Raw genomic sequence first — 19,093 nt, 5'->3', positions numbered from 1 at the left:
TTTGTGTTGGTTGTATCGAGAGAATGCTTCTGCAGAGCCAGTCTGGCCTGGTTTGAAATTACATACGTGTGTGTGTGTGTGTGTGTGTGTGTGTGTGTGTGTGTGTGTGGTGTGTGTGTGTGGGTGGTGTGTGTGGTGTGTGTGTGTGGGTGGTGTGTGTGTGGTGTGTGTGTGTGTGTGTGTGTGTGTGAATGTGTGTGTGTGTGTGTGTGTGAATGTGTGTGTGTGGTGTGTGTGTGTGTGTGAATGTGTGTGTGTGTGGTGTGTGTGTGTGTGTGTGTGTGTGTGTGAATGCTCCCTGATCTGCCACATCCTGACGGTCTGCAGTATTGTGTGTGAGGGTTTTGTTGTTGTTTTCCCTGCAGCATTTGGTTGGCTCTCAGGTTATCTGCCCCCCCCCCCCCCACCCCTCACCACCCCATACCCCCTTTCCTCTCCAAACCCCACATTAAACATCATCATCATCATAATTATTACTATTATTATTGTTGTTGTTGTTGTTGTTGTCATTCTTATTGTTTTAGAGCAGATGCAGTGAACTATGTATGGATCAGTCTGCACACTTTGACTGAAACTGGAACTGAGGACAGGGGGAGGAGTAGTGGAGAGATTAAATTTCAAGTGTTTAATTATTAATGAAATATGCATCTCTGTGCTTGTTTGTGTGTGTGTGTGTGTGTGTGTGTGTGTGTGTGTGTGTGTGTGTGTGTGTGTGTGTGTGTGTGTGTGAGAGAGAGAGAGAGAGAGTGCATGCACGCATGTATGCGCATGCATGTGCATGTATGTGTATGAGTTTGTGCATGCGAGCGTACATGTATATATATATATATATATGCTCATGTGTGTATACATGTGTGTTGGTGCTGTTGCAGGGGGAGTTGATGTGGATGGGGTCTGTGGGTCAGGAACTGCATCACTTGGAGAAGGAGCGAGCCATCCAGACAGACCCGGAGGAAACGCGGCGCCGACGCACTATCCAGCTCCATCGGCAAGATGCTGACGGCGGGTCTTGGGGCTTCACGCTTCAAGTGGGTCCTTAGGGGCCACTGCCATGTGCCATGTGCTTGACTGCGTGCTGTTGTGTGCTGTGTCGTGAGGCTGTGTTGGCTGTGTGTATGCGTGTCTGAAGTGTGTTGATTACGTTGGTTGTGTTCGGTTTGTTCATTCATTCTATAGTTTGACGTCTTTTCACTGTAAGTGATATTAGATGCATGTGTTTGGTGTGTGTATTAAAGTGTGTTGGTCGTGTTTGGTGTGGGCATCAGGGTGTGTTGGCTGTGGTTGTGTGTGTACCGAGGTGTGTTGATTGTGTTATGTGTTGGTTGTGTTTGGTGTGTGCATCAGGGTGTGTTGGCTGTGGTTGTGTGTACTGAGGTGTGTTGATTGTGTCATGTGTTGGTTGTGTTTGGTGTGTGTATCAAGGTGTGTTGGTTGTGATTGTGTGTTGGTTGTGTTTGGTGTGTGTATCAAGGTGTGTTGGTTGTGTCATGTGTTGGTTGTGTTTGGTGTGTGTATCAAGGTGTGTTGCTTGTGGTCTTGTATGTACTGAGGTGTGTTGGTTGTGTTGTGTGTTGGTTGTGTTTGGTGTGTGTATCAAGGTGTGTTGGATGTGACTGTGTGTTGGTTGTGTTTGGTGTGTGTATCAAGGTGTGTCGGCTGTGGTTGTGTGTTGGTTGTGTTTGGTGTGTGCATTAAAGTGTGTTGTTTGTGGTTGTGTATTAGTCGTGTTTGGTGTGTGCATCAGGGTGTGTTGGCTGTGGTTGTGTGTGTACCGAGGTGTGTTGATTGTGTCATGTGTTGGTTGTGTTTGGTGTGTGTATCAAGGTGTGTTGGCTGTGGTTGTGTGTTGGTTGTGTTTGGTGTGTGTATCAAGGTGTGTTGGTTGTGATTGTGTGTTGGTTTGTTTGGTGTGTCTATCAAGGTGTGTTGATTGTGATTGTGTGTTGATTGTGTTGGGTGTGTGTATCAAGGTGTGTTGGTTGTGATTGTGTGTTGGTTGTGTTGGGTGTGTGTATCAAGGTGTGTTGGTTGTGTCATGTGTTGGTTGCGTTTGGTGTGTCTATCAAGGTGTGTTGGTTGTGGTTGGTGTGTGTACCGAGGTGTGTTGATTGTGTCATGTGTTGGTTGTGTTTGGTGTGTGTATCAAGGTGTGTTGGTTGTGGTTGTGTGTTGGTTGTGTTTGGTGTGTGTATCAAGGTGTGTTGGTTGTGATTGTGTGTTGATTGTGTTTGGTGTGTGTATCAAGGTGTGTTGGTTGTGATTGTGTGTTGGTTGTGTTTGGTGTGTGTATCAAGGTGTGTTGCTTGTGGTCTTGCGTGTACCGAGGTGTGTTGGTTGTGTCATTGTTGTTGTGTTGGTGTGTTCAGGTGTGTTGTATCAAGGTGTGTTGGTTGTGTTTGGTGTGTGTATCAAGGTGTGTTGATTGTGGTCTTGTGTGTACCGAGGTGTGATGGTTGTGTTGTGTGTTGGTTGTGTTTGGTTTGTGTATAAAGATGTGTTGGTTGTGATTGTGTGTTGGTTGTGTTTGGGGTGTCATCAAGGTGTGTTGGTTGTGACTGTGTGTTGGTTGTGTTTGGTGTGTGTATCAAGGTGTGTTGGTTGTGATTGTGTGTTGGTTGTGTTTGGTGTGTGTATCAAGGTGTGTTGCTTGTGGTCTTGCGTGTACCGAGGTGTGTTGGTTATGTCATTTGTTGGTTGTGTTTGGTGCGTGTATCAAAGTGTATAGGTTGTGTTGTGTGTTGGTTGTGTTTGGTGTATCAAGGCGTGTTGGTTGTAATTGTGTGTGTACTGAGGTGTGTTGATTTTGTCATGTATTGTGTGGTCATGTGTGTGTCGAGGTGTGTTACAGTGAGAGAGGAAATCATGATTTTTTGTTATCTGTATGGGGAGTGCTGTGAGTGGCAGAGGAATAAATGTGTATGTATGTATGTATGTGTGTGTGTGTGAGAGAGAGATAGAGAGAGAGAGGGGGAAGGAGGAAGGGAGAGAGTAGAGAGTGAAATTCTTAGAAATGACACATTTGTTCATATATGTGTTTGTGTGTGAGCACTTGTCTGTGTATGCATGTTTGTCTGTGCTTCTGTAAAAATACAGGATATGAATAAGAAAATCAGTGAAATATCCTCTTAGTACTGACATAGGGTAATGTTTGTCTGTGCTTCGGTTAATATACAGGATATAGATATGAAAATCAGTGAAATATCCTCTTTGTACTGACATAGGGTAATGTGAAAACAATTTGCACATAACTTGGGACAGGGTTTGTGGGAGGTGTGTGTGTGTGTGTGTGTGTGTGTGTGTGTGTGTGTGTATGTTTCTATGTTGTGTGTGTGTGTGTGTGTGTGCACTTGCATGCATGCATGCATGCATGTGTGTGTCTGTGTCTGTGCCTGTGTGGTAGTAGTAGTAGAAGTGTATTTTGAACATTGAGGTTTGTCAGTCAATTGAGGAAGTCTGTCCCGAGAAATAAGAAGATTGAACGAAGATTTACAGCAGGAAACAAACCCAGCGTATTGTGTATCCTGTGTGGGGCCCATTGTTTTGACGAACTACAGCTGTGCTGTTGCAGACGTACGGTATCCGGAACAAGCGCACACAGGAAGTGGAGGTGATGACCTACGTGGACTACGTGGAGCTGCACGGCCCCGCCTGGATCGCAGGCATGCGCAGAGGTCAGCTGCAGTTTGTTTCAAGGAGGGAGATGTCAAAGCATGCCATCCAAATCCATGTATGCTACTGCTCCACATACTACTACATCTCCTTTAGAAAAAAGAATGGGTGGGGGGTGGGTGGAGGCACATGCCTGAGCTAAGTATAGACCTGAACCATTTGTCAGGCCTTCAGAGCTTAGCATAGGTATATATGATACATTAAAATAGAGAACTTGCACACACACACACACACACGCACGCACACACACACACACACACACACACAGAGACTTAAATACAAGTGAGAACCCCCCCCCCCCCCAACAAAAAAAACGAAAACAAAACAAAACAAACCAACCCAGAAAAAAACCCTCGAACTGAAAACGCAACAGCACATGTACTGTTACTGGTTACAGCACACAGGAAATGTACACACATGCACTTTGAAAATGCAAAGCAAGCTTGAAAGGTAAAAGCATGTGCAGCTTTTAAAGCAGAACACATAATTATGGTCCAAACTCAAATGTTGACTTCATTCAGGTGTTAACTGGAATCTGACCATGGTGTGTGGTACCTGTTGTCTCAGGTGACGTCTTCCTGTCGGTGAACGGGGAGTCAGTGGAGGGCCTGAACCACCCGAAGCTGGTGGAGAAAATTCAGCAGAGCAAGACCTCGCTCAGGTGGTTACCATGGACCCCAGGGAAATTGTGCATGCCCGCTGCTCATAAACGAGGACACGAACACTGTCAGAGAAAAGAACAATAGTTTTCTGCATCAGATAGATTTTCAGTTGAAAAAAAAACAACCAACCCAAAACCAAACCAAAACAAAACAGCAACAACAACAAAAAACAATTACAATTTTTTTTTTAAGTTTATTTATTTATTTATTTTGTTTGTTTGTTTGTTTGTTTTCCCTAGTACTAGTATTAGTGCACTCGTTAAGATATATGCAAATGAGACATTTTGAGTGGCATGGATATCTTATCTCATATTTAATGGTGTATAAACATGATATATCTGTTTGTATTGCTTGGAATTCTTTACATGTGTCATTATATTTTGCTTTCATCGTGTTTTCATGCCTTCAATCATTTCCTCCTTTTCTTTTACACGTATTTGTGCCAATTGTCTATGTCATGAAAATGGAAATTAAAAACACGTTTAAAAACAACAACAAAAATAACAAACAAAAACAGCAAAAAGCAAGAACAATGAAAACGGACCAGTGCGCGCACACACACACACACACACACACGCACGCACGCACGCACGCACTCATATAAAGTACAACACATGGCAAACAAAAGTAACTTTAAGCAATTGAAAGAAACATTCCAGTTTAAAGCATAGTATGAAGAACCGAGAATGAAGCACTGGTGTCTGAATATGTCTGTGGTATTTCAGGTTAGTGGTGCTGTTTGAAGACTGTTGCCGGAAGGTGGAACTCTATGAACGTTTCATCAAGCTGAAGGTATGTTCCTGCCAAAGATGTGTGATGTTGCTGTACATTAACCCATTCAACACCGGGGAGTTTTTACAGCCTCAGCAGGCTTCTATGCATGCCATACTGATGAGAGAAGAAAACCCAGCAGAGAGTATACTGTTTTCCCTCCATATTACGTGTGGACACACCCGGAAATACTGTAGAAGTTAGTTCCTTTTCTTTGTGGTTTATGCACTTGTAGGAATGTGAAAACCGTTTTATTGAGACACATTTTGTTGCCAGAGCAGTGCTTGGGCACAGGGCTCAGTGGGTTAAGATGGATTCTGTTCAAGATGTTTTCTTTGTCTCCAGACACTTTTACACATGCTCCACACTGATCTGTCAAAATATATATATATATATGTGTGTGTGTGTGTGTGTGTTTTCTTCAGTTTAACGTCTATTCACTATAAGTGTTTTTAGACGGAAAGGTGTAAAGTAGTGTATAAAGGAAAGGGAATGCATGTGAATATTAGTGTTAAAAAAAAAATTAAAAAAAAGAAAAAGAAAGAAAAGAAAAAAAAGTTCATGTTATGTATCAGAGGAAAAGTATATCATAAGAAAAAGTGTGTGTGTGTGTGTGTGTGTGTGTGTGTGTGTGTGTGTGGCTTCTCAAATCAATGCTGAAGTACAAGGCTACATATGAAGAAAGAAAATAGACCAGTTGTAATTTTGTCATCTTCACTGTCTACTTTATCAATTTTTTTTCTTTACTTCACTTCATGATGCTTCAGACAATGAATGTTGATAATTTGAATATCCTCACTATAAGAGAGTTTCATTTTATTCCAAAAAATATTGTCGTTTATCAATGGAAGTAGACAACATACAAACTACAGAGAGGCAAAGACATATACAGAGCTCAGAAACATCCAAGATATCACAGGAACATATCAGCAATAATATATCACTTTTTTAACACATATATATTTTTTATTGCTTGTAGATAACAATGGTTTGGGGTAACACAAGTAGCCCGCAGACTTTGCCAGGCATAGTGCAAGGGAAGTAATAACAATAAATCTGAATCCTTTGTAATGATGGGGATAAAGTGTGTTGTTTCCCTTCAATATAGATAATGAAGAATGGGTGTTCGTTTCTCTGAGTGTCTTGATTCTTTGAAGGGGTTGAATTGTGTTGTTTCCTGTTTCGTTTCTCTGAGTGTCTTGATTCTTTGAAGGGGTTGAATTGTGTTGTTTCCTGTTTTCGTTTTGTGTTGTGACCCATGTTTGTTGTCCACCCATAAGGTAAGTAAGGTTTGCCAAACAAAACTGTACACAACAGAACAGTACAGATCTGTACAGCTTTTAGTTCAGTGCAATCCAGTGTAACAGGAAACTAAAAACAAAGAAAGAAAACGTGGTGCTGCACTATAGCGACGCACCCTCCTCCAGGCAGAGCAGTCTGAATTTCACACAGAGGAATCTGTTCTGACAAAAAAAAGGATACAATCCACTACAGTACGATACAATAGACTTTAGTACTAGACATGCTCTGCTCAGGGAGAGGAGCCTGAATTTCACACAGAGAAATCAGTACAAAACAATACTGCAATGCAATGCAGTGCAGTAAACAGTACATTATAGAACAGTACTCTACAGTATGCCATGGTACGGCATGGTACAGTACAATACAGTATGTGATGTAGCATCATATCACACAATGCAACTTGTACTGTACACTTTCTCACTGTATCTGTGCCCACCCCCACGTCCCTCCATCCCCCCCCCCAAACCCCAACCCCTCTTTCTCTTTGTCATCTAGAAGTGCATGAACTGGTTTTGTTTCCTGATGAAGTCAAGGTTATTTCTGGACTGTGCTAGAAAAAAATGTTCAAACTGATTGTGCAGAGAATCCTTTCACAAAAGGTGCGTGAGTTGAAACAGCTGGAGCTGGAGGAGAGAACACTTTGCTCTGGTAAGATTACTTTACTTCACTTGTGTGTGTGTGTGTGTGGAGTTGTTGAATGGAGTGTTTTGATAATATTTGATACTATAACAAGTTCAATGGTGGCAGGTCCACTTCTTTGCATTAGCTGTACTTGACTGTGTGTGTATACATATGTGTGTGTACGTAACTACATGCATGTATATGAATGTGTATTGTGTGTTTGTGCCTGCCTATGTGTGTGTGCATGTGTTAGGGTAGCTGTTAGATACATATGTATGTTAAAATGTATGTATGCATTGTGTGTGTGTGTGTGTGTGTGTGTGTGTGTGTGTGTGTGTGTGGTCACATTTTGGTGTGTGTATGTAACATTGATGTAATGTTTTATGTTAACAAAAGCGTTTTTGTAAATATTTGCTTAATTTTGTTATAGGTTGAGTGAATGTGTGGATGGCTGTTTATGACTGTGTGTTGTTGAGTTTGTACAGGACATTGAGTTGTATCACACAAGATTAATGTGCAGTATAAATGTGATTCATTTAAAACCATCATTTGTATTGTATGCTGGTTGTGCTGTGGCAAATAGGAGAGACACTAGAGTATGAGTAGATTAAAGAGAGAGGGAGGGAAGGAGAGAAGCAAGGAATGAACAAATCAAAACTGCAGGAGCTGTGAAAGAGAAAGATGAAGACAGACGAGGAGGGGGAAACGGGTAAAGACGGACGATACATGTATCATGATTGCAAGCACTGAAGGAGTGAGTGGGGGAGTGAAAAAACTGACAAATGCAGACAGAGAGGGTGAAAATTTAACTCCATTCATTGTTGAATTATGTCTGTATGTGACAGTTTCAGGTTGAAGGAAGTGTCAAAGTGTGTAGAATGATCCATATACGCTGCTACATCACATCTGCTTTTGAAAAAGAAAAGAGCAAATGCCTGACCTGCACATTAACCCAATACACTGGTCAGGCTTGATGAGCCTGCATGTGACATATCAGTTAAGGCTGATGATAAAGTGTATGAATCTCACACAAGTATAGCTCAAGGAATAAAAAAACCCAACAACAACAATAATAATAATAATAATAATAATGGTACTTATATAGCGCTGAATCTTGTGCATAGACAAATCTAAGCGCTTTCGCACCAGTCATTCTCACGCACGCATAACTCTAAAACTGGAGAAACTAAAGACAAGGAAGAGGCAGGGAAGGGAGGCTATTTTGGGAAGAGGTGGGTTTTAAGGCCAGACTTGAAAGAGCTGAGTGTGGAGACTTGACGAAGCGAAAGAGGAAGTTCATTCCAATTGCAAGGTCCAGAGACAGAGAAAGAACGGCGGCCAACAGTCGAGAGTTTGAATCTGGGTATGCATAAGTGGAGTGGATCCGAAGCTGATCGTAGTGAGCAAGATGGAGTGTGGAGATGAAGGCAGCCACAGAGATAGGAAGGGGCTGATTTGTGAATACATTTGTAGCATAGAGTGCTGATCTTGTACTTTATTCGGTGTGAGACAGGGAGCCAGTGGAGATGTTGCAAAAGAGGAGTGATGTGCTCAGATCTTTTCTTTCTGAAGACCCTATGCTCTCCTTTAATAACATCCGAGACCTGTTGCTCTCCTACAATAACATTCAAGACCTATTGCTCTCTTACAATAATTCATTCTACTCCAGGTACGGGTAAACTCGTACTGTGATTGCTTCCCCTGTGGACCAGGTACAGGTATTCTCATACCAACACACTATTCTAATTTCGTTTGTTCTTGCTTGGTACAGTTGGCATTCTAAACTGAACCATTAACGGATTTCGGAAGCATGTAAACGAGGCTTTGTTTGACTGATTAAATCAACAATTCCACATCGGTTTTCGCAGTTTTTGTGAACCACTCTGTTTTTTCTGCTGGGGTCTCATGTAGTGCTGGTCCAGGGGAGTTGCAGCAGGTATGTAGCTGTAGGGTAGAATGAGTTAAGACCTCAATACTCTCCTACAATAACATTCAAGTCCCAACGCTCTCCTACAATAACATTCAAGTCCCAACGCTCTCCTACAATAACATTGAAGACCCATTGCTCTCCTACAACAACATTCAAGACGCATTGCTCTCCCACAATGATTTCAGGTGGACGGATCAGCCGCGTGGGGATGTTCCGGGACAGCGTGCGCAGCTCGACGTCCAGCGACTGGGACTGCTACAGCGAGGTGACCTCCCCTGGTGTCCTGGACGCGGTGACCCCCAACCAGCGTGTGTGGCGGCAGCACTTCTTCGCCCGCAGCGTGGACACCCTGGACACGGCCAGTGAGCTGTCCTTCGACTACCCCAGCCCCTTTGGCTCGTCCAGGGAGAGCCTGGGCAACTCCTCCCGGGACAGCCTGACTCGCAAAGACTCCTCCGACACTGCCGCCGCCGCCACCGAGAAGGGCTGTGAACCATCCAACAGTGCCAGGAACTTGTCGGATGCTGAGGGTGATGATGCCAGTTCAGGGGCCCCCGAAGCTAATGCCGGTTCAGAGGCCCCCCAAAAAACCAATGCCGGTTCAGGGGCCCCCAAAACTGATGCCGGTTCAAGGGCCCCCAAAGCAAAGTACTACATAGGGGAGGAGGAAGTTGGGGAGTCGGACTCGGAGGAGGTGGCAACACTGCGGCGACGCAACAAGGGCCGTAACCCCGGGGAGCCCCAGCCGGGCTGCCGGGCACGGTCCAACTCCACCCTGCTGAACGACATGCGGATGATCCTCATCGCTGATGTGGTCAGCGCTCAGGCCTGTGGCGTCACTGCCACTACACAACTGCTGGCTAGGGGAGAGGGAGGCCAGGGGGATGAGGGGGCAGGGGGCCCAGTGAATGGGGACAGTGATGGTGGTGGTGTGTCAGACTCTGAGATCACGGTAATGGTGGATGAGGGGAACACACCGTGTCGGCTGTACAAAGGGATCAGGATCAATGATAGTGATGAGGTCACCAGACTGTGACCAGTGTGTCTGTGTGTGTGTGTGTGTGTGTGTGTGTGTGTGTGTGTGTGTGTGTGTGTGCATGCATGTGTGTCTTCGTGTGTGTGTGTGTGTGTGTGTGTGTGCACGCGTGTGCAGATGGATGTATGCATGTATGTGCATATGTGTGTTGTATGTGTGCATGTCCGCATGTGCATGCATGCCCATGTGTGTGTGTGTGTGCATGTGTGTATGTGTGTATATGCAAGTGTGGGTGTGATGTGTGCACGCATGCCCATGTGTATGTGTGTGTGTGTGGGGGGGAGTGGGGGGCATGCATGCGTGCATGTTTGCGTCTCTCCAGGCTCTCTGTGGCTGGTTGTGGTATACACACAGTCTGTCGCAGTTGAGGGGTAGGGAGGGGGAGGGCTTTTCCATTGCAGGGTGAAACACAGGCGGCACATGCAGGGTTAAAGAAAGCGTAATATTTTATGGATTTATGGATTTTTAAGCAGGCAGCTGCATATCGGCATCAGGACAGAGAACTGGCAACAAGAGAAATTCTCCATGTTCTGCTTCATGTGAGTGTGTGTGCTTGTATGGGTGGGAGGGAGGCAGAAGGATGATTGAAACACCAGTCCAGACAGCCATGCCATCCAGGGACATGGCTCAACTCGCACACAGATGTTTGTTGTTGTTTTTTTTTTCTTACCCTCCCACACCCCTGAATAAATCTATTCTACTAGTCTTTCAGGTGACACGATGAACTAGAGTCTCAGTTGTACAGCAGGCGTCTGGTGCAAAAAATGTTGTGTAGAAAAATCTGCTTTGAGAAGTGAACAAATGTACAAACGGAGCAAAAGTTGACTGCTGTTCTTAAGGAGGGTAAAACTAAACTTGATACCAAGGAACTGTTGTGATCAGTACAATGCAATGCAATACAATGCAATGCAATGCAATACAATACAATACACAATGCAATGCACATCACACCACACCACACCACACCACACAATGATATGCCACACCACAGTAATACTATTGTACTTTTACATGATTTTTACACACAAAAATTCTATGAAATTTTTCAAGATCTAAATATGAGGGAGAAAAATGAATTGGCGGACACATACTTGCATGCATATACACTCACAGACACATGGACACACACACACACACACACACACACACACACACACACACACACATTTGTTCAGGCACATGCACACACACAAAGGCAAGCATGTATGTGCACATGATCATATGCACTCACAAATACAGCCTCCAACACACAAACTTACTCCGTTAAATGAACCAACAAAATTTTTAATTGATTTTAAAGATAGACAGAGTGGGATAAGGCGAGAAAGAGAGAAAGAGAGAGACAGAGATACAGAGAGAGAGAGAGAGAGAGAGCACTTCATAATTAGAATTTGATATACATTGGTACATTGGTGCTATTGTATCGACATTGGTCCAGTGTTTTAATACTTCAGTGTTTTAGTTGATTGTCTTGACACGTTTGGACTGTGTCAGTTTGAATGTTGTATCGTACCACTATCTCAGTCACTGTTGTATATGTGCATGTAACTGGTTAATGATTCTGCTACCACTTTTAGATGAAACTGAAACTGACAACCAAGTGCCCACATAGAGTTCAAACAACTCCAAAGAGTAGATTACTTATTTTATCTTTTTTTTTCTTTTCTTTTCATATCTTGATAATAAAACTTACACAGGGATTATGTGCCATTTGTAATCCAGTGCAAACAGCCGAAGCGTACAGAATAGTTAAGAAATTGTAAGTGCTGAGTTTTTTTTCATTGGGATGGTGGGTTGTTGAATGTTTTTTTTTTCTGTTTTTTTTCTATTTCTATTTTGGTTTGTTTGGCTTTGATTTTATTTTACCTTATATTTCCTCCAGTATATTTACTATTGATTTAATGTGCTCAAATATTTGGATATAATTATACTAGTTTGAAGTTACCGGTATAGACAGTAACATCTTCCCCCTCCAGTGTCCCTGATTGTACTTTCTATGCCTTTATTATATTGTTTCCAAACACCAGGAAAAATCCTTGCATACGTATGTGTTTTTTGGACAGTTTGTCAGGAAATAATGGGGAATTTATAGATCTTGTTCACATGATTTCAGTCTCCGCAGTTTGCCACTGATGGCAGGACGGGGTTCATCTTGATAAAAGTTATAACCGGTATGTTTGTATAATGCATGGTACTTTACGTGGGACTGATTTATCAGTACAACATGAGTTGACCTGAGCTGCTGCAGTGTATTGTTGTATTCATTTGTACTCACTCAGTGACCCTTCACCCTGATGGCAGGTGACAGCATTGTACACATCATATAGCATTGTACACATCATTGTACACATCATATAGCATTGTGCACATCATTGTACACATCAAATAGCATTGTACACATCGAATAGTTTAGATCTCTTGTGACTTTGCAGCAGTTTTGAAGCGCACATCCAAGACATTTTGTGGACTGACACTTGACGATATTCAGGAGACTGCACATTAATTGTTATAAACAATGCATCTGCTTGTTGCCGTACCTTGTCTTAAAAATGAAATGATATGCAAGATCCCCCCCCACCCCACACCTCCCCACTCCCACCACCAATTCAGAATATACTCGACCTCTAGACCAGTTCTGTTCTGTTTAGCAGGACTGAAGTCTGTATAGCAATGTTGTTCATTAAACAATAGACAACTCTCAGATCTCAGCTTATAAAAAAAATAGCATTTATTGGGACTGGGGCCCATTGTTTCCAATAGTAGCTGTCTGGCTGAGATTTTGTTGCTGCAGTTTTGGTCTTACACACTGGAGGTTTTAGGACACTCTGTATGTTGTGTATTTTCTCTGTCCACCACAGCATAGTGCTGATTTCTCCATGAAAATTTAAAGGGAATTTAGTTTATTTTCCCTTCCATCTCTGTTTGTGTGTGTGTGTGTTTGTATGTGTGTGTGTGTTGTGTGTGTGTGTGTGCGTGTGTGTGTGTGTGTTGTGTGCATATGTGTGTGTGTGTGTGTTTGTGCCTGCGCGCATGTGTGTGTGCACATGTGTGCTTGTGTGTGCATGCATGTGTGTATTGTATTTGTAATGCACAGACATTCTGTCATTTCAGTTTCTCAGTCTGACCGTGAGTCAGTTTTTGATAGGACACCCCTCGCTCACTCCACTGTCCTCTTCAGGAAGAAAGCCAGGTGAAGACAGAGGGTGTTTTCCTTTCGCCTGCATGAGTTGTACAACTGCTGAATGAAACGTTACGCTGTTACATGAATGTCACCATGTCACTTCAAAAAGATACACATATGTGCATGTGTATAAAAAGCAGACAGTTGTTTTAGATATTGACCCCAAAAAGTTTTACAGCTCTGTTTATCTCTGTTTATCTCTGTTCAAACTTGTTCCTCTCCATGGGATGTTCACCGAGTGGGACTGCAGGCACACATTGGTCATGGGATGTATGTCCCAGCTTTCAGGGTGACTGGGGGCTTCACACACCAGGACCTGACTCTTCTCAAGTCACCAACTTGCGTACAATATTCAGGATGAAAAAGGCTGTGCCAGTCTTGACTAAAAGCTAATTTGTATTTGCACTTTTCTTCTGTCATTGCTGCTGTGTGCACATGTCAAATGATCGGTATAAGGACAAGCCCAGAGCTTTCTTTTTTGTGGAAGTGTCTGGGTTTGTTCCAGTGTACCTTTTACTTACCTGTGTGCTAGCTTAATTGGTAGCATAAGCAGCATTGACTTGAAGTTGTGTGCCTTGTGAATGGAGAGAGTTTCCACTCTTTATTATTTGCTACGCAGAATACTTGACTAGTCTGTCATCAAAGTTCTTTCGTGCCAAGTGTGGTATGGACTGCTGTGCTTACACTTGCATCCACATTCAAAGTAGGTGCTGTATAACAGCCTTATATATTTGTACTTTTTATATATTATTATCTTCGTGGTCTTGTGGTATTGACAGGTACCTTCTCAAATTACATTTTAAACTGATGACACTGTATAAAAAAAGGGAAAAGTCATGGGGTTTCAGGGAGAGATAATAAACTGTTGATGGTATCCTCTGAAAATGATGATATACGTGAATGTACGGGGACTGGTGTGTTTGCATTTTCAGGGCTGATGGAGAAAACACTCCATACAAATATCGTTTGGCTTTAATAAACAGACATTACGTATCATACATGTATATGTGCTTTTGTTTCAAAAGAGAATGGGTAAAAACCCACATGTCACCAAGTCCTGCAAAACTGATTTCAAACAGCAAATATTTGACTGGCAGTTTAGTATAATATGTACACAGATCTGCTCCTGTACTTTCATGTCCCTGGAAAGTTGCGTTATAAAGAGGACTCACATTTTTGTTTTTCGTAGTATGTCATGAGTGTCAGGTTGTATCAATTCCTGTTCACAAAGCATTCTGTGATTATTATTTTCAGCTGTTTATTTTTGTTTGTTTGTTTGTTTGTTTTGCGCACAGTGATAGAGATGCTGTTGGATTGTGGCCATAGTTTTTTTTAATAATATTTTTATTGTTTCGTTTTTGTGCACAGTGTTAGAGATGCTGTTGGTTTGCGGCCATGTTTGGCAAAGAGCGTCGTACTACTGTTGGAATTACCAGTGTGCAAGACAGAGTTCTTATCATTACTTATTCAGGAGAATGCATTATCCAATGTTTTGTTGTATGATTATGTTGAAAACACTGCTGCACAACATTCTCCTGATTAAAGTTTTTTTCTGTAGACTATTTTCGTGAACTTTTTCAATTGTCAATGATATATGAAATAGAGTTGTACAACATTCTGTTGATATACTCTTTGTAACCAGACTATTATACTCATGAACGTTTTGCTGTGGATAGTGTTATGATGTCGTGAAGCATTCTCTTGAAACACTGTATTTCAATTCACTCGAGTGTCACATCAGAGCTTAATAAGTTTGTGATGATTTGTAAAGACAGAGTGCCACATCAGTTGTTGAGGCAGACCTTAAAGTAAATCAATACTCTATGCTGTATCTCAGTTTTCTCCCTTTTTTTCATGGTGCTGTCAGAATGATACACATACATAATATGCTTCCAAAGTTTAAGCCCCTTTGCAATGAAAATATAAGAGGAAATGTGATGAAGAAAAAGAAAGAATTGAAAATCATAATGTCCATACCTGACTACAGGCAAAGAATGGGCATATGTTGAATAACTTGTAGATGTGTGGTTGTAAATACAAAAGACAGTTTTATGTGATTTCTGTTCGCTTTCAATCTGTCTGTGCAGGCGGGTCCCTGTCCTTACACCCCTTTCTAGTCACATGTGCTCTGTGAATATTTCATTGTGATACGCAAAGAACCACAGCTCTGAGTTTTACATGTTGAAACACTGTGAACGCAAATGTTTTTTTTTTTTTTTTTTTTCTTATTCTCACTGAGCCTTGGATATCTATAGGTCAGTGGCCAGTCTCCCCCTGTCCTATCAAAAAGAGTGATAGTTTAATTTGTTATTTTGTTTAATTTGTGGTTCAATTTGTTACTCTGTTTACTTTATTATTCTGTGCTGATACTTTCTGGGTGAACAACAGCATGGGCAGTGTCTTACTTTCATTTGTGGAAAAAGATTTTGTTTGCTTTTGTTCTGTACATAGTTTGTGCATGCTCCTGAATCATCATCAGGTTGGAAAGGGCCCAAGAGAATCTTCTGTGGAGAACTTACAGTCAAACAGCTTCCCAAACTCTCAACAACATACAAACATCAACAACAAACAAAAATTCCAAGAGCAGATAAAAAAAATGATAGTGCATGTGTACTTAAAAGATCACAGAGACATGCTGGCAGTGTATGTTGTTATTTCTTCTTGTTGTTTTTGTTGCAAAATCAGCATTCCTACTTATGTACATAGAGAAATACTGTGTTGAATTGCCAAACACTGTAGTCATCTCAATGATGTGAAACAAGACTTACAGCCAGTCGGCATTGCCTCATGATCAAGGTAAACCCCCTTGTGCCAATCTAGGCTTGCTTGCAAACTTACTATGACTGGATTTGGAGTGTCATCAGTCTTGAAAAATAATATTTCCATGACAGCTTTATTCAACCTGCATCAGCTATACATGTATCTGTCCACGTCAGAAGTGAAAGATAGGCAGGAAAAGTAATTAATTCAGTCAAATGGGCCGCAAGTCAAAGTAAGTTTTGATGACAGCAGGGGGAAAAAGAAAGCACCACATATACACTAGCATAATCATTTGTGCCTCAGTGTTGAAGAATGTTCATTTGATCATATCTGTTAATGTAGATGTATCACAATTAAGATGACTATTTTTACCTGCTGCATCAGTTGATGCTTACCTACTTAATGTAATTTTACCTATGACATCATTCAGTATCCTAATTAACCCAATTCTGTTTAACCCACCACATCCACTGATGCTGATAATTTATCTGTCACATTCACTGATGTTGATCAGGATGTCGAAGTAACCACCAAATGGATTGATATTGACATGTATGTTGTATCTACCATGACCACTGATGCGGGCACAATAAGAACATTCAGTTTACCCACCATGTTTATGACTGGTTGTATTATGTCAGACAGTAAGCATTTTCCATGGCATCCACTGATAGAGACACATTAGAACCATCAACTTCATCCACTGAGTTTTTTCAAATAGACATAAATCCATCTTGTATATCTATTTACCCACCACATCTTTCATAGTTTCGTACATTGAAGACTTAACAAATTGTTCCTATACTTGCCATTGTTCAACGTGCATGTTATCAGTCAAATTTGTTTTGTGTCTGATTGATTTGTTTGTTTTTACGGAGAAGGATGAATGTGTCAATCCATCACTAGTATAAAAAGAAAAAAAAAAAAGACATTTCCATTCTGCAAAGGCCAAAGAAGTGTAGTCCCTGCCATGCAAGCCAATTTATCAACACACATTTGATGAAAAAACATACAAATATAGTGTACCACAATCTCTGATATTTTAGAGCCATAGCAAGTCAACTGAATCAAAACTAGTTGTTTTTATACACGTTCTTTTAGTTTTATCTTACCTTCATGTTTTAACTCTGGGCATCCCTTTGTTTTTATCTGTGTATTCTGCAAGTATATCGACTATTTCCAGCGGTTACTGATTGTACATTCCCATTCATATTTTTATATGTATATCATGCCCGGCCTGGCCATCATTCTGATCTTAAACCCTTTCCTTCCATATCCAACTGGATGAAAAGAGGAACCAAGCGTTTCTTCCTACCCATCTCATGATTTTAACACACATGACAGCCTCTTTCAGCAAAGTGTGAAGTCCACTTCAGCCTTGGTATCAAACAATTTTGACATACAGATTACATTTATAGCAGATATATATATTCATGACGTATTTGTTTCTTTGTGACCGTAACGTCTGTGTGCAGAGAGTATTTCAGAGAGTTTGTTTACTACGCTATGAAATGCTGTCTTTGTGTGTCTCTGATGCATAGTAATATATCTAACTCTGGTCTGTATGGCATGTTTGTATAAAAGCATGTCTTTGTTTTGTTTTGTTGGTACACTCAGGATAGTTGCAAAATTGCAAGACAACAATTCGTAAGTGTGAATTTTGCAAGGAAAATACTTAAATTTTTTTTTTTTTTTTTTTACATTATGTTCAGTGTGTGTGTGTGCTTATGTGATGGAACTGCCATCTGCTGTGTAGTGTGCCATGGGACAGGGTCTGGGAGTCTGGTTCTGCAACACTAGGGGGGGTCTCTGCATTGTGCCTGGGTGTGGTACGCGATGTCTGCATGTACAAACTTGAAAAGCAGTGTCAAGATGTTGTGGAGTTGTGAAGATGTTGTGTGCTTTGGGAATTGTGGAAAGATGTCATGTGCTTAGGGAACTGTGTGGAGATATTGCATGCTTAGGGAACTGTGAGGATGTCATGTGCTTTGGGAACTGTGTGAAGATGTCATGTGCTTAGGGAACTGTGTCAAGATGTCTGTCATGTGCTTAGGGAACTGTATGAAGGTGTCATGTGCGTAGGGAACTGTGTGAAGATGTCATGTGCTTAGGGAACTGTATGATGTCATGTGCTTAAGGAACTGTGTGAAAATGGTATGTGCTTAGGGGACTGTGAAGATGATGTGTGCTTTTGGAACTGTGTGAAGATGTGTGCTTAGGGAACTGTGTGAAGATGTCATATGTTTAGGGAACTGTGTGGAGATGTCATGTGCTTTGGGAACTGTGTGAAGATGTTGTGTGCTTAGGGAACTGTGTGAAGATGTCTTGTGCTTAGGGAACTGTGTGAAGATGTCATGTGCTTAGGGAACTGTGTCAAGATGTCTGTCATGTGCTTAGGGAACTGTATGAAGATGTCAAATGCTTAGGGAACCGAGTGAAGATGTGGGGTGCTTTGGGAACTGTGTGAAGATGTCATGTGCTTAGGGAACAGTGAAGATGTCGGGTGCTTAACAAACTGTGTGAAGATGTTTTATGCTTAGGGAACTGTGGGAGTTCTAAAAAATCCAAATCAATGTGGCCAGTTTTAATTTTATTATCTGGAGTGGGAGGAGTAAGCAGATGTTCCTGTGTTATTGTCTGTACCACTGATTAACATAATCAAGATTATAATTTGTAATGGCCAATAAATACTCAAATAAATATTTGAAAAACAACCCAACTTCTTAATTTGTTTCTGTGAGTGTGTGGCTGAAGAAAAGGCAGTTCATACTGAGTAACTCCCATTTATTTTAAAGATTCCATGTATTGTAACCAGCAGTACAGAAATACACACTTAAAATTCCACTAAATGGAAGACACAAGTAAACCTACTTCTTGTTCTTTACACAACCAACATCAGTTTGCCAGACTCTTTTGATTGATGGATAACATGCTGTTTTTTTCCCCTGACAAATACCTTGAGGGAAAAAGGATATATGGCAGTTTTTCTCAGACCATAAATCTGTCATGACCCTTCTCAACTGTCAAGAAAATGGAAAGATGTGAAACGCATGTTTCATTTAATAGGCATGTGAAGAGGATTATGGCTGTTCCAATGTACACATTCAAATCATCCAATAATGCTATATTCAGACTGCATCTTGCATATGTTGAAAGAATTT

At 41.5% G+C, this 19,093-nt stretch overlaps 1 protein-coding gene across 2 annotated transcripts in view; it reads left to right on the top strand.

The window, feature by feature from the left end:
• LOC143280402 (uncharacterized) overlaps nt 1-18,646 on the top strand; it is a 43,832-nt gene extending 25,186 nt beyond the window's left edge. For both annotated transcript variants that reach the window (XM_076585039.1, XM_076585047.1), the window contains exons 2-7: nt 873-1,028; nt 3,569-3,671; nt 4,237-4,330; nt 5,057-5,123; nt 6,986-7,052; nt 9,141-18,646. In XM_076585039.1, coding sequence (XP_076441154.1) covers nt 873-1,028; nt 3,569-3,671; nt 4,237-4,330; nt 5,057-5,123; nt 6,986-7,052; nt 9,141-9,991 — 1,338 coding nt within the window. In that variant the 3' untranslated portion in view covers nt 9,992-18,646. The remainder of the gene's footprint in view (nt 1-872; nt 1,029-3,568; nt 3,672-4,236; nt 4,331-5,056; nt 5,124-6,985; nt 7,053-9,140) is intronic.
• The last annotated feature ends 447 nt before the right edge of the window (nt 18,647-19,093 follow it).

Source organism: Babylonia areolata, chromosome 1 (genome assembly GCF_041734735.1).
Source record: "Babylonia areolata isolate BAREFJ2019XMU chromosome 1, ASM4173473v1, whole genome shotgun sequence".
Classification (NCBI taxonomy): domain Eukaryota; kingdom Metazoa; phylum Mollusca; class Gastropoda; order Neogastropoda; family Buccinidae; genus Babylonia; species Babylonia areolata.
This window is presented reverse-complemented; position numbering and strand designations above follow the sequence as displayed.